Raw genomic sequence first — 15,909 nt, forward strand, 5'->3', positions numbered from 1 at the left:
GTTATACAGAGCTCAGCATGCTAGATCTGCAGCAGAGAAAGCTGTGATTTTATCTAAATGACAGCACACAGCTCAGTAAGTGACACATCACTGGAATCATGGTCTCTGCCCCTACATTATGCTACTCTCAAATGGGTGAGCAAAAATAGATGAAAGATTCCCTTGAAATATAACACAATTAACGATATGAGGTCCTAAAAAAGAAAAGTAACCAAATTTACATAATACATTAGTCTTTTATTTGTTGGATCCTTTAAAATATGTGCTTTAGACTTCTTGTGCCGACCTATAAACACATTCACAACATTTCGGAATAAAATGGGTTCATCAGCAACCAAAGCTATAATAAAGCATAACCAGTATGGCTTAACTTTGGACATGTGATAAAATAATAAAATGATATCTTAAAAACTATTTTAAATAAACATACCCTACAGGTCACCCACACATATAACAGTTGATTTTTTTCATTATTTTTTTTTTCACATTTATGTTAAGAAGCATTTAGATAGTCATGAACCAAAACACAACAAATAATGGCATATTAAAAGAAGCCATTACACATAATAAAACACTCTGTAAAGAGCCACAATTATATTAAAATAAATCTGAAACTTTCCAATACTATAGGTTAAATACATCACCGAAGATTTTTTTTTGTTTTTTATTTTCTGGATAGGCAGCATTGATAAAAATGATCTCGCTCTTCGCAGAGTCTCTGGTTTGTTTAGGTCGAGCAAATCCTCGAAAGCTAAAATAGGGAGTCACTTCTGAACGGGGCGTCTCAAGCCCGCTTAGCATGGAGCATTTCAATTAGTAAGTTGTTGCAGGGAACTTCCCCGCTAAGGTGCTTGTGGTAGAGATATTCTTCCGCTTGCATGCTGATGGATCGAATTTCTGCTAACCTCAGCAAAAGTAGGCGATACTTGTCCGTACAGTGGGGATAGTGGCACATTGTGTATTCGAGGAGGGCAGAGTTGACCTTTTCTTGAGCACTCTTGGCTAAATTGTGGTTTTCCAGGAACTTTTCATCTGTTGAATATAAAAATGATGAGAATTAATCATAAAGAAGTATTAGGTTATGTATTTTGTATTCTTTTCTAGACATTTACCTTCTAAAAGTAAGTATCTGAGATGCCTACAGAAGATCACCAAGGTCTACTCTGGTAACATTCACACTTCCATATAACATGTCCATATATCCCCATCTTTTCTCTGGAAAGCACACAGGTCCATAGAGTTTCTCAAAACCATATCTGTGTTTATGATCCTCAAGATCCTATTTAGACTTGGCCCTTGAAGACTATAGACATCAGTATAAAACACGGCAGACAGTCTATGTCACACAGAATTTTGCACAAAGTTCGCCAACTGTTATAGCGGCGTCGGGCTCAGACACTCTGCCCGATGGTTTCTCTGGTGTCTGGGGTCAACACAGGCAGACTCGGTCGTCGACCTGCTGTGTGCTGATTCATAGGCAGGCTAGCAAAAAATAATCTATGCTGGTCTGCTTCTTAGGTTCCTTTGGTCACATGTGGTGGGGAGACCTATCACATCTGTTCCCCTCCTATTTATACTGCTGGAATCCTTCTACCTATGCCAGCTATATATTCTATGTTTGTCTGTGAGGTGTGGTGTCTCAGATTCTCTGGTGAAAATTGTGCTATTTGCTTGTTGCATTTGTGGAGTTTACCCCTGTTATTTTGTTGCTTCCTTCCTTTTCGTGTTTCCTCCTCTCTTATTGTCTTTACCTATATGTGCACACCCTGCCTAACCAGCCCTGTCTAATGCAATTTACAAAAATCAATGTTTTAAAAAAGCATTTATAAAGTGCGGTGTTCTTATGCTAAGTAGGCATTTGACTAGTTGAAGGTGCATTGTTTCCCAAGAATAGTCTGTCCTCTTTCCATGTGATCACACCTTTGTGGGCGTGGTAACTTGATTTTCACGAGGCGGCGTCATTGCAGCTACTGGGAATCTTGCGCATGTGCGCAGCTCATAGTGGCAGCATCAGTGCGCCTCAGAAGCAAGGTGGACGCTTCCCGGGCTTAGAGAGGCGCACTGCACATAATCTGAAGAACCGCTTCTACATTTCCGACGTACGCACAGCTAACATATTAGGTAATTATATCCATAATGAGCTAAACCTTTTATACAATGCCTCTTAGCATGGTTATTACTTGATACCAGGATATCTCCATGTTACTACCAGCTTTCACTCTGTCATGCTCTTTAGCACTTGCAGTTAGTTGGACCATGTTGACAACTGTACTTGGGGGCTGTGGAAACCATCATAATATGTGTAGGGGGTGAGACTGTGAGGACCATCACACTGTTTGGGGGCTGTGAGAACCATCATACTGTTTGGGGAGCTGTGGAGGCCATCATACTGTGGATGACTGTGGGGACCATCATATACTGGGGTGCTTTGAGGGGCCATCATACCTGTAAAGACCATCATAGGGTAGAGGATTGTGTGAACTATCATCTAGTGGTGTGCTTTAATGGCCAACATACTGTGAGGGGGATATACTGTGAAGTGGGTCACTGAGTCAACATTATACTGTGGGTTGGGTTACTGTTTGGACATTATACTTTGGACAAGGTGGGGGGCTTCATTGGCCAACATATTGTGTTCTGTGAGGTGTCTGTGCAGGCATTAACTTGTGTTGGGTCAGTGTTTATGGGGATCTGTGTGAATGTATTATGTTATGTGGACATTATACTGTGGGAACATCATACTGTTTAAGGGTCTTTGGAAAGATCAAAATGTTTTGGGGAACATCTGCGGAACATCATACTGCATGGGGGACTTGGGATAATCATACTGTATGGCAGATTGTGAGGGCGCTATACTTTTGGGAGCTTTGGGGGCCATCATACTGTGGTGGTTGCTCTGTTGTGTGGGTCACAAGGCGGACATTATACTGTGGGGGGTGTCATTACATGGGGTTTTGTGGGAACATCATAATGTTTGGTGGGGCTGTGGAATTATCATACTGTGTGGCGTGCTATAAGGGCATCATACTGTTTGGGAGGATATACCTTGTGGTGGGTCACCGTAACATTGTAACATGGCGGAGGTAGAAGGGGGGGTGAAGGGCTCCACACGTTTTCTTGTAATTAAGCACCATGATTTTGATGTATACCCCTGCTCCATTGAACCGCATATCAGCAGTGAAGAGACAGATCCTAACTACGCAGCTTGAAGGGGAGGGACAGAGAAACTGCATCTACCTCTTGACCCAGGTAAGGTGCATCAACATTCTGTCCACAGTAGAAATAGAGAGGAATGCAACCATAGACAAAAATGTTATGTACAAACAAAACCACACACTAATTTTTAATGCATATATATTGAAAACACTCTTCATTTGACATGGCTTATTGAGTTTCAATTAATACTTTTTGTGGGACAACTGTCCATGGCGTTTGGCTCATAACTCGCCAAGTATCATGGTGGTATCCGGCACTGTTCACACCACAGACTATGACATTCCACACGATGGTTTCTCTGGGGCTTTTGAGTTGCACAGGCAGGCTCGGACGTCTAACAACTATGTGCTCATTAGTGATTGGGATGGCAGTGGTTAATCTGTCCTAGCCTGCTGGTTACCTTTAGGACCACATGTTATGAGAAACATATCACAGCTTCTCTCCACCTTTTTAAGTTGGTAGAAACAGACTTCCTGTGCCGAATATAGCTTTAAGCGATACCGGTTCATGGACTGTTGCGATCCAGTCGCTGGTGAATTACTGGGTGCTGTTTGGTGTGTTGTGGGAATGCTCTTTTCATCATTTGCTTATTTATTCCCTACTCTTTATTTCCTCCTGATCTCGTATTGTCTAAGATATCTGTGTGTGTTGCAGTGAGGTAGTGTTTTGGTTTAACCACTCCCGTCCCACCCTCCCCTGGAGATGAGAAGAGGGGCTATTAGGGCAAGGCTGGCCAGGAGCAGGGCTATGTTGGCAGTCCAGACCTCTTCACCATCAAAAGTACCAATAGGATAAGGGACAGCTATGGTGCCCTAGCCTGAGGGACAGTTTAGGAGCCCTGGTCCCTGGTTATCCTCTTATAAGTCATGACAACAAGGAGTAACAAATAACAATATACCTCCTGATCATGTATTGTCTAATATCTCTGTGTGTGATTGCAATGAGTTAGTGTTTTGGTTTAACCACGCCTGTCGTGCCCTCCCCTGGGATGGGCGAGAGGGGGTATTAGAGCAAGGCTAGGTTGGTGATCCAGACCTCTTCACCATCAAAAGTACCTCTAGGATAAGGGAAAACTAGGATTCCTAGCCTGAGGGCCAGTTTAGGAGCCCCGGTGCCTGGTTATCTCCTAATACTTCATGACAACAATTCCTTGAAAGATAAAGGAGTAATAACGAATAATATGAGACCATTGGATTTTATCAATTTATATTATCTACTGTACTTGCATTTTCTAGAAGACAAAGAACAAGCTTAAAAATATTTGTGGCAAAATCTGAAAGCCGATGGTGGTAGCATCATGTCCATAAAGAAGCAAATTACTTTCGATGGAATAATAACCAGTGGGCGATGTCAAGAACCGATTGGGTTAAAACGTATATTTATCCGCTGCATTTACAAGCCATACTATCTACGTTCCGTGTCAAACATAAGGCTATTTTTTTTTTTCAAAGCCCAACTCATCTCGTACTCAAGAATTTTTTTTTTCTTCTCTGCTCCACTGAAACGTTTTGCTAAATAAAAGCCACACAGCTCCATGTTCCTGAGGTTATTTCATAATAACCATAAAGACATTGCATTGATGAATGTCAAAATAATACATAGGGCTTGATCGACTGTCGTTGTCTAACTCACCTGATTCCCGGAGAGGCCCTATTCAGAGTTTAATTGAATATCTGAATAATCTTTTCATTCTGCCAAGCCACAAAGAATGTTGGCTAAATAACGTTGACTCACTTCATACGGAGGCAGCAAGCAGTTGGTCGTGTCACAATGGAACCCATCACACATACAGACGTGCCTCGGATTATTTCTATGCCCTCAAGTGTTCTCCTCATTCAGAACTGCCTTTGTTTAGCTGAAGCTGTTGATAACTTGGAAATGGTTAAGGGAATATGCTGGCTTATAAAAAGCCCTTTCTCCCCTCCTGCGGTGACTGCTCTATGAATGCAAGACATGAAATCGAATGACAGGTCAACCCATTAAAGCTCTATTAAGTCCTTCTACAGAATGGATGCTTACCTGAGCGATCTTCATAAATATTGCTGTTTTGAGAAGCTCCAATATTAATTAAAACACTTTACCTGCTCAGGAGAGAAATCTATTTAGCGGCACAAATAGAAACCTCTCCAGTCAAAGCCTTTGCTTTGATTGTGTGGGAAATGTTGGAAATTCTCTCGATCAAAGCAATTGCATCGCGAACGTGAGATGAAACTCGGCTCGGTACAGCTGAGCCTCCAGCAGCTGTGAATGTGCAGAGGTGAAAGAAGGAGCAGTATAAATGGATGTATCCACATTAGGGAAGAATGTTACCAAACATGACATTTGTGCCCATTGTTCGGATCGCATTCACAGAGCCGTGTTTACATGGTGGACACATCCAACGAAAATAATCTGTATCGCCGATTAGAAGCACTAGCTCTATGAGGACATACAGACCAGGGGTGGACATACCATTGGGTCAACGTCTACGTCCACAACTGGTGGATTTGTGCATTAGGATGGGCTTCAAAGATTCCTTTTAGTCATGACCACCAGTGTTGCCACCTGTTCCAGAAAATGAAGTTTCTCCCAGAAAATTATTAAATCAATTAAATGTTTCATTATACATATATTTAATTCCTTTGTGTATATTGGAACATCACAAAAAGAATAAAAGGCAAATTGGACATAATTTCACACAAGACCCCAAAAATGGGCCTAACAAAATTGTTGGCACCCTCAACTTAATATTTGGTTGCACATTCTATGGAATAACTACTACAATCAAATGCTTCCTATAACCATCAACAAGCTTCTTACACCTCTCAACTGAAATTTTGGACTCTTCTTTATAAACGGCTCCAGGTCTCTCATATTTGAAGGAGTCTTCTCTTCTCCCAACAGCAATTTTAAGATCTCTCTCCACAGGTGTTCAAAGGGATCTAGATCCAGACTCATTGCTGCCACTTCAGATCTCTCCAGTGCACTGATCCATCCAGCTCTTGGGGCTTTTTGGAAGTATGTTTAGGGGTCATTGTCCTGCTGGAAGACCCTCGACCTAGGACGCAAACCCAGCTTTATGACACTGGGCACTACATTGCAACCCAAAATCCTTTAGCAATTTTCAGATTTCATGGTGTCTTGTACACAGTCAAGGCCCCGAGTGCCGGAGGAAGCAAAACAACCCAAAACATCTTTGAGCTTCCACCATATTTGACTGAAGGATCTGTGTTCTTTTCTTTCAAGGCCTCATTCCTTTTTTGGTAAACAGTAGAATGATGTGCTTTATCAAAAAGCTCTACCTTGGTCTCATCTGTCCACAAGGCACTTTCCAGAAGGATTTTGGTTACTCACATTCATTTTGGCAAACTGAAGTCTAAATTTTTTTATATCTCTGTGTCAGCAGTGGGGTTCTCCTGGGTCTCCTCCATACCGTTTCATTTCATTCAATCGTGGACAGATAGTTCGTGCTGACACTGATGCAACCTGAGCCTGCAGGACAGCTTGAATATATCTTTGGAAACTGAATGGGGCTGCTTTCCTACCATCCGGACTATCCTGCATTGGAACATCTCATCAATTGTTCTCTGCTGTCCATGTCCAGGGAGACTAGCTACAGTGTCATGGGTTGTAAACTTCTTATATATACACATACAGTTAGGTCCAGAAATATTTGGACAGTGACACAAGTTTTGTTATTTTAGCTGTTTACAAAAACATGTTCAGAAATACAATTATATATATAATATGGGCTGAAAGTGCACACTCCCAGCTGCAATATGAGAGTTTTCACATCCAAATCGGAGAAAGGGTTTAGGAATCATAGCTCTGTAATGCATAGCCTCCTCTTTTTCAAGGGACCAAAAGTAATTGGACAAGGGACTCTAAGGGCTGCAATTAACTCTGAAGGTGTCTCCCTCGTTAACCTGTAATCAATGAAGTAGTTAAAAGGTCTGGGGTTGATTACAGGTGTATGGTTTTGCATTTGGAAGCTGTTGCTGTGACCAGACAACATGCGGTCTAAGGAACTCTCAATTGAGGTGAAGCAGAACATCCTGAGGCTGAAAAAAAAGAAAAAATCCATCAAAGAGATAGCAGACATGCTTGGAGTAGCAAAATCAACAGTCGGGTACATTCTGAGAAAAAAGGAATTGACTGGTGAGCTTGGGAACTTAAAAAGGCCTGGGCGTCCACGGATGACAACAGTGGTGGATGATCGCCGCATACTTTCTTTGGTGAAGAAGAACCCGTTCACAACATCAACTGAAGTCCAGAACACTCTCAGTGAAGTAGGTGTATCTGTCTCTAAGTCAACAGTAAAGAGAAGACTCCATGAAAGTAAATACAAAGGGTTCACATCTAGATGCAAACCATTCATCAATTCCAAAAATAGACAGGCCAGAGTTACATTTGCTGAAAAACACCTCATGAAGCCAGCTCAGTTCTGGAAAAGTATTCTATGGACAGATGAGACAAAGATCAACCTGTACCAGAATGATGGGAAGAAAAAAGTTTGGAGAAGAAAGGGAACGGCACATGATCCAAGGCACACCACATCCTCTGTAAAACATGGTGGAGGCAACGTGATGGCATGGGCATGCATGGCTTTCAATGGCACTGGGTCACTTGTGTTTATTGATGACATAACAGCAGACAAGAGTAGCCGGATGAATTCTGAAGTGTACCGGGATATACTTTCAGCCCAGATTCAGCCAAATGCCGCAAAGTTGATCAGACGACGCTTCATAGTACAGATGGACAATGACTTCAAGCATACAGCCAAAGCTACCCAGGAGTTCATGAGTGCAAAAAAGTGGAACATTCTGCAATGGCCAAGTCAATCACCAGATCTTAACCCAATTGAGCATGCATTTCACTTGCTCAAATCCAGACTTAAGATGGAAAGACCCACAAACAAGCAAGACCTGAAGGCTGCGGCTGTAAAGGCCTGGCAAAGCATTAAGAAGGAGGAAACCCAGCGTTTCGTGATGTCCATGGGTTCCAGACTTAAGGCAGTGATTGCCTCCAAAGGATTCGCAACAAAATATTGAAAATAAAAATATTTTGTTTGGGTTTGGTTTATTTGTCCAATTACTTTTGACCTCCTAAAATGTGGAGTGTTTGTAAAGAAATGTGTACAATTCCTACAATTTCTATCAGATATTTTTGTTCAAACCTTCAAATTAAACGTTACAATCTGCACTTGAATTCTGTTGTAGAGGTTTCATTGCAAATCCAATGTGGTGGCATGCAGAGCCCAACTCGCGAAAATTGTGTCACTGTCCAAATATTTCTTGACCTAACTGTATACACAGTATATTCATATATATATATATATATATATATATATATATATTTTATTTTTTATTTCTCTTCATGTATATCTAATATATAAAGCTGAGTGTATGTATGTGTGTATGTATGTGTGTATGTATGTGTGCGTGCATGTCCGCTAAAGGAATCCGCACCGTCGCATTTACAATCACAAAACTTTGCACAGTCGCCCCATGTGACTCAAGGAATGTCATAGACTATGTTTTGATGGGAAAATTTAACCCTGTGCTTTATAGTTACTCTCCAAAAAACCTGCCTCCATTAAAGTCAATGGAGCTGCGCGCTATTAGATTATTAATAGTAGCTATGATTGGTTGCTATAGGAACAAAATAAATTGTTAGTATAAGAAGCTTATGTGTGAGGTAATAAGATGTCGGTGGGGAGACAGACAGTTAAAGAGACAGAGGCAGACAGACACAGACAGACAGGGAAAGAGACAGAGAGACTGACAGACAGACGGGGAAAGAGACAGGAAGACAGGGAAAGAGACAGAGAAAAGTAAAGAGACAGGGAAAGAGACAAACGGGGAAAGAGACAGACGGGGAAAGAGACAGACGGGGAAAGAGACAGACCTGGCACAAGACAGACCTGGAACGAGACAGACCTGGAAGAAGACAGATGGGGAAACAGACAGACAGACAGATAGGGAGAGACAGACAGAAATAGAGAGAGACTGACAGAGACAGAGAGACTGATACACAGACAGAGAGACTGATACAGAGACAGACCCACAGAGACAGACAGACAGACACAGAGACTGGGAGAGAGAGTGAGTTACTATACACATATACACACATACATATATATTTATATTCATTTATTTATATGTTACATTTTATAGTAAAATTCTGCCACTAGGAGCCTGCTGCTAATAGTTCTATACTAATCAAATGATAAGTATACGGCACTATATGCTCCTACGCCCCCCCTGGCGGCAGCAATTTGTATTAGGCACCGTCAGAAAAACATGGCATTGACTTCTCTTAAGATTTGCTAACATATAAATCAAAACAGAACTTTAGAACTTGTTTGACATAAAAACAAAATGAGTTCAAGGGTAGACATCGATTTGCTGTGTTTGCTTTTAGTAAAGTAAAAGGCAGTACAAAAACATCACTTTTATTTGTAATTACTTTAAAACACAGTCTGTCATCCGCAAAACACATTAAACTGACGGTATAGTGATATAGGGGGTTTCTTCCCACTTATAATTGACAGCACTTGCCTGAAGGTTCGCAGCCCTTGCATGTCGGTTAGTAGCATTCGCATGCCAGTTCGCCGCACTCGCAAGCCAGTTTGCAGCACTTGCTTGCCCAGTTCGAGCGTGGCTGGGTTTAGGCACTGTGAATGCAAGTGTCTCGTGCGTGTCCCAGCAGCGGTCGAACCGCTCGGATCCGGGTGTCGCTACTCGTGGCTCGAGGGTCTCCGGACCCGGGGGCTCGGGGTCACGCCACAACGTGATTGGGGGTTAGTTACAGGGGAGTTAGATAGTTCGTAACGCCACCCGTGGTATGCGGTAATAGGGAGTACTGCCGCTGCCGTTGGGAGTATCCTGGGCGATGGAGTGGGGCAGCCAGATGACGTTACCCTCCACGGGTAGGGGAAGGCCCCGGGCCTCTGGATGGTGGGATGGATTGCAGGGGAGCACAGGCTCGCTGGTTGCAGGGGTTAATCAGGTACTCACTCATAAGGAAAGCAGACGCTGACAACGTGGTAAACAAAGTCTCTGGGTGCCGCTGCCCTTTTGAGGGAACTCGTCCGGGTCCCGACCCCTGCAGTACTGCCTGATGGTATGTAACTTGCCTCCGTGCACAGAATTTGAAAGTGTCCAAGTGGCCCATAAGCTTGGATCTGTCCGGGCCCCGCTCCCTACTATTGCTAGCAGAGGAGCTTGCTCTCAGGAGCTCACACTTGGGATATCAGTGGGCTGCTTTGCTTCAAAAGCCCTATCCCCCTCATTGCGCTAGTGCCCCAGATCTCTGAGCTTCTTGGGAACAGTCCATAAAGATCCTGCCCTCCACAGGTTAATTGCCGGGTTGCTTGAAGCCTCTCCCCAACCTAGGGTTTATGTACCCCAACGTGCCTTCGGTCCCAGCCCGGCTATTGAACTGTGGTTGCTGGCTCCGACTCCTCTGGGTCCAGACCACCATCTGCGACCTAATCTGCTTTTCCCCTGGGGGCTACAACTCCCAGCTTCCTCGAGCTCCTCACAGCTCGAGGGCTACCACTAAACTGACTTGTCAATATATATTATTTTATATATATATATATATAATATATATATATATATATACACACACATACACACACAAACAGTATATAAAGATATATATATATATATATATATGTATATATATATATATATATATCTTTATATACTGTTTGTGTGTGTATATATATATATATATATATATATATATATATATATATATATATATATATATATATATGTATATATATATATATATATATATATATATATATTATATATATAAAATAATATATATTGACAAGTCAGTTTAGTGGTAGCCCTCGAGCTGTGAGGAGCTTGAGGAAGCTGGGAGTTGTAGCCCCCAGGGGAGAAGCAGATTAGGTCGCAGATGGTGGTCTGGACCCAGAGGAGTCGGAGACCCGGTCACGGGAGATTGGGACTGGGTGCCTGGCTAGTCTTGGAGGACAGCCAGCAACCACAGTTCAATAGCCGGGCTGGGACCGGAGTGTATACACATACATGCATACACATATATACACAGTATAAAGAGATATATATATACATATACGTATACAGTGTGTCCACCCATATCCTGTCCACCGCCATTAACTTGAGAACGGCGGCAGCTATAGGCATAGAAGTGGTGTCTAGGTATAGTAAAGTAGCCATGCGCTACGCAATGAAACCACCTATAGCGCCACCTGGTGGAAAACAACGGAGTTAGCATTTTTATCTCGAAAACCGAATGAGATAAAGAAAAAAAGTGAATTACAAAGTTGTAGGGCATCATCAATTCAATACGAATCGACACCTTGCATACAGAAATGCTATGATTAGGATGTGTAAAAGTCACAAGGCTGCGGACGTGAAGCGATACCTCATGGAGACCTTCCTACAAGTCATTGGGTATGGTGGCTGCATGGAGTGGCCTCCGCTCACCTGACCTGACCCCATTGGACTTCTTTCTGTGAGGTCACATCAAACAGCAGGTGTATGCGACCCCTTCACCAACATTGCAGGACCTACGACGACGTATCACAGATGCTTGTGCAAACGTGTCACCTACCATATTGCACAACGTGCAGCAAGATACAGTATGCTGTGCAGAGTCCAGATGTGCATTCCAGCTGACGGGGGCCACTTTGAGCTTCAAAGTTAAATGAGCGCCATATGCGTGACCAGCATTCAATGTTTTGGGGGGAGTCATAGGTTTCATATCATAGCATTTCTGTATGCAAGGTGTCGATTCGTATTGAGTTGATGATGCCCTACAACTTTGTAATTCATTTTTTTATCTATCTCGTTCCATTTTCGAGATAAAAATGCTCACTCCATTTTCCACCAGGTGGCGCTATAGGTGGTTTCATTGCGTAGCACATGGCTACTTTACCATACCTTTACCATAGCTTTACCATACCTAGACACCACTACTATGCCTATAGCTGCCGCCGTTCTCAAGTTAATGGCGGTGGACATGATAGGGGTGGACACACTGTATAAAAATATACACCGTGTGCAGAATTATTAGGTAAATGAGTATTTTTATCACATGATTATTTTTATACATATTGTCCTACTTCAAGCTGTATAGGCTTGAGAGCAACTACCAATTAAGTAAATCAGGTGATGTGCATCTCTGTAATGAGGAGGGGTGCGGTGTAAGGACATCAACACCCTATATAATGGGTGCTTAATTATTAGGCAACTTCCTTTTCTTTGGCAAAATGGGTCAGAAGAGAGATTTGACGGGCTCTAAAAAGTCCAAAATTGTGAGATGTCTTGCAGAGGGATGCAGCAGTCTTGAAATTGCCAAACTTTTGAAGCGTGATCACTGAACAATCAAGCGTTTCATGGCAAATAGCCAACAGGTCACAAGAAGCGTGTTGGGCAAAAAAGGCGCAAAATAACTGCCCATGAATTGAGGAAAATCAAACGTGAAGCTGCCAAGATGCCATTTGCCACCAGTTTGGCCATATTTCAGAGCTGCAACGTTACTGGAGTATCAAAAAGCACAAGGTGTGCCATACTAAGGGACATGGCCAAGGTAAGGAAGGCTGAAAAACGACCACCTCTGAACAAGAAACATAAGATAAAACGTCAAGACTGGGCCAAGAAATATCTTAAGACTGATTTTTCAAAGGTTTTCTGGACTGAAGAAATGAGAGTGGCTCTTGATGGGCCAGATGGATGGGCCAGAGGCTGGATCAGTAAAGGGCAGAGAGCTCCACTCCGACTCAGACGCCAGCAAGGTGGAGATGGGATACTGGTATGGGCTGGTATCATCAAAGATGAAGTTGTGGGATCTTTTCGGGTTGAGTATGTGTGACGCCCTGGGCAAGCCAGGGGTCACAGGTCATTGCACCACCACACCCTACACCCCAGTTAGGAACATCAAGGCTACCAAAATCCTTGTTGCCTTCCTCCAGGGGCTGATGTTCACACCAGGGGGTGGGCCAGGCGGTTGGCTCCGCCCACCGAGGAGTACACAGCCCTGGAGGCGGGAGAAACCAGGGAGATGAGAACAGAGTTCAGTTAGGGAAGTAAAGGAGTAAAGAGTAGAGTCGAGTGAGGAAAGTGAAGTGAAGTGGAAGAAAGTGGTAGAAAAGCTAAAGAGAAGAGCTGAAGTGACAGTAGTAAAGCCTGAAGTTGGTCCGGCTGTGTGCCAGGACAGTGTCAGCAAGGTCAGCAGACGGCGGTGATAGTCCGCAGGGGTGACTGCTCGGAGGTTGCTGGAAGGACCGCGGACGGGTAGTGGCCCGGCGGTCTGGAGCAGTATACGAAGAACAGTCAGCACCAGGGCAGGGGCCTCTCGGACCCCGGCAAGGCTAGGAGTCGCCATAATTTGCCAAATCCGTCAGTGAAGGGGACGTCTGTCTCCAAACAACCAAGTCCTGATTGAAGGCAACAGTCCAACCATTGAGGAGAGACACCGCCACCGCCAGGGCACCAGTTTCTCAGGGCCAGCGCCTGCGGGCAAAGTAAGGCTCCTCCGGCCCATATCCAAGCCGGGGAGCGGGTTACCGGTGGGAACCCATCGATACCAACACAGAAACATTAGGTGCAGGAAAAGGGACATCACCGTCACCTACTGGGGAAAGCAAGTGCAGCCGTCCGTGGGAACCGTCTTTCCAGCCGTGTGGTTTACCGAAAAACTGTGTCAACACCTCAGGCTGAGTGAGTACCACAGTGCCGCAAGGCACAGCGCTGCCCCCGCGTCCCTGCACCCCACCAAGCCCTGCATCACCCACCTCATCACTGGGCCCCGGGATCACCAACCCCTACCCACGGAGGGGCAACACAACAACTGGCTGCTCCATACCATCCTTCCCGGGATCCCCATACAGAGCAGCGGTGGTGTCAACAGATCACCACAACCGTGGGTGGCGTCACAGACAATAACCAATCCCTATACCCAAAACCCCCTTTCACTCACGGGCGAGGAGCGTCGCTAGAGTCCCCGGGATCCGGCCCATCGCTCGAGCCACCGAGCAGCAGCAGACCGCAGCAGCCGCGGCAGCCGGACCTGAGCAGCAGTGGGAGAGCGCGGCGTCCCCTCCTCCGCCCGCGACAACTTGGCGTCACGAACAGGATCTTACCGCTCTGCCGTTGGGTAGAGGTGCGCCTTGTGACCGCTGGAGGTATCCGGCTGAAAAATTTCGGAAGTCGCCATCTTTGGCGCGAAAAGTTCCCGCTCGAGCGTCTTCTCGAGTAGCAGAGGCGCGAAGGCCAAAACTCCGCCCCAATAGAGGAGGGGCCAGAAAGAAGCTAAGGGGGACGCAATGGCGGCTGAATGTATGTAGCGCGCGGCTGTACGAGCCAGGACGCTGGGACCCTGTGGTTTGCCGAGCCTTGCAAAGAAATGTCTGTTCCGCCCAGCTATGCGGAGGCTACTGAGCCGGTGCCCGGGACAGCGGCATGGCTGAGGGCTCGAACGGCAGGGATCTGCCGACACTACCGGAGCCAGATCTGCAGGCTGATGGAGCAGTGGACCGCGGAGGTGGAGAATATAGCTGCGGTTGCACGAGTATATGAAATGGAGGCCATGATGGAGGAGCTGGTGAGTGACCCACGCCCCTGTGTCCCCGAGGGACCGGCCGCTGTGGCTGAGGGACCCGGTCTGCCCCTGGCTCCCACGCCACCTCCGTCCTCTTTACCCGTACACCGTGCTGCGCCTGTCCCGTCGGGCGTACACCCCTCCGTGACTGTGGCCACGAGAGTAGCCAGCCTAGAGGCTACGGCAGCTGGTAGCCACCCGCCTGGTACAGAGGCTGACGATAGTGATTCCGGGCCTGACACCGAGCCCATGTCAGAAGAGGATGGGCCCACCTCTGCTGAAAGTCCGGAGTAGGGCAGCGGATGCCCGCTGCAGCAGTCCCCGTTGGGACCACCTGTGTGTATGTTTGAAAAAGTTTGTTGAAAAAGAATGATAAGCAAAAATGATTACCGAAGTTTCATCAGATTGTCTACAACCGTGATTGAGAGAAAACCGGCCGTTACCGGCACCGTAGTCCCCGTGGGGACCGTTTGAAAGTTTTGCATGGAGGACTTTCCATGGACAAGCCCGTGAACTTGCAGGGCAACCACAAACGTTAGTGGCTTGTAAATAAGTTGATTTACCGTTACCGTTTCCGCAATTGCCGCCTCCGGAGAGGCAGGTTGCAGGGAGGGCCCTCAGCAGAGCAGGCTGGGGCCCAGCCACCAAAGGAACCGGTGGCTACCCTCTGGAGGGGAAGGACAGATCCCGCTCGGGTAACTTGTGCAGGACTGGGGTCAAGGGGTGCTGCCTGGGCTTTAGGGACAGCATCAGGGCCAGGTTGCTTGGGTGGGAGAGAGCGGAAACCGTAACCGTAAACCGTTTTGCAACGTTTAAGAAATGTGCCTCCCGTTGTGGGATGATGTTATGTTACCGTTTACCTTTTTATACTTTACAGAAAATAAAACCGGTGTTGGACGGGCAGCCCACGGATGGTCTGCATTTTGCTAAGGGGGAATGTGACGCCCTGGGCAAGCCAGGGGTCACAGGTCATTGCACCACCACACCCTACACCCCAGTTAGGAACATCAAGGCTACCAAAATCCTTGTTGCCTTCCTCCAGGGGCTGATGTTCACACCAGGGGGTGGGCCAGGCGGTTGGCTCCGCCCACCAAGGAGTACACAGCCCTGGAG

At 45.5% G+C, this 15,909-nt stretch overlaps 1 protein-coding gene across 2 annotated transcripts in view; it reads right to left on the reverse strand.

Annotated features, from left to right (window-relative positions):
• Positions 1–237: 237 nt before the first annotated feature.
• Positions 238–15,909, reverse strand: part of NR5A1 (nuclear receptor subfamily 5 group A member 1) — a 221,402-nt gene continuing 205,730 nt past the window's right edge. For both annotated transcript variants that reach the window (XM_075322827.1, XM_075322828.1), the window contains exon 7: positions 238–1,032. In XM_075322827.1, coding sequence (XP_075178942.1) covers positions 785–1,032 — 248 coding nt within the window. In that variant the 3' untranslated portion in view covers positions 238–784. The remainder of the gene's footprint in view (positions 1,033–15,909) is intronic.

The sequence above is a fragment of the Anomaloglossus baeobatrachus genome, chromosome 9 (genome assembly GCF_048569485.1).
Source record: "Anomaloglossus baeobatrachus isolate aAnoBae1 chromosome 9, aAnoBae1.hap1, whole genome shotgun sequence".
In the NCBI taxonomy this organism is placed as follows: domain Eukaryota; kingdom Metazoa; phylum Chordata; class Amphibia; order Anura; family Aromobatidae; genus Anomaloglossus; species Anomaloglossus baeobatrachus.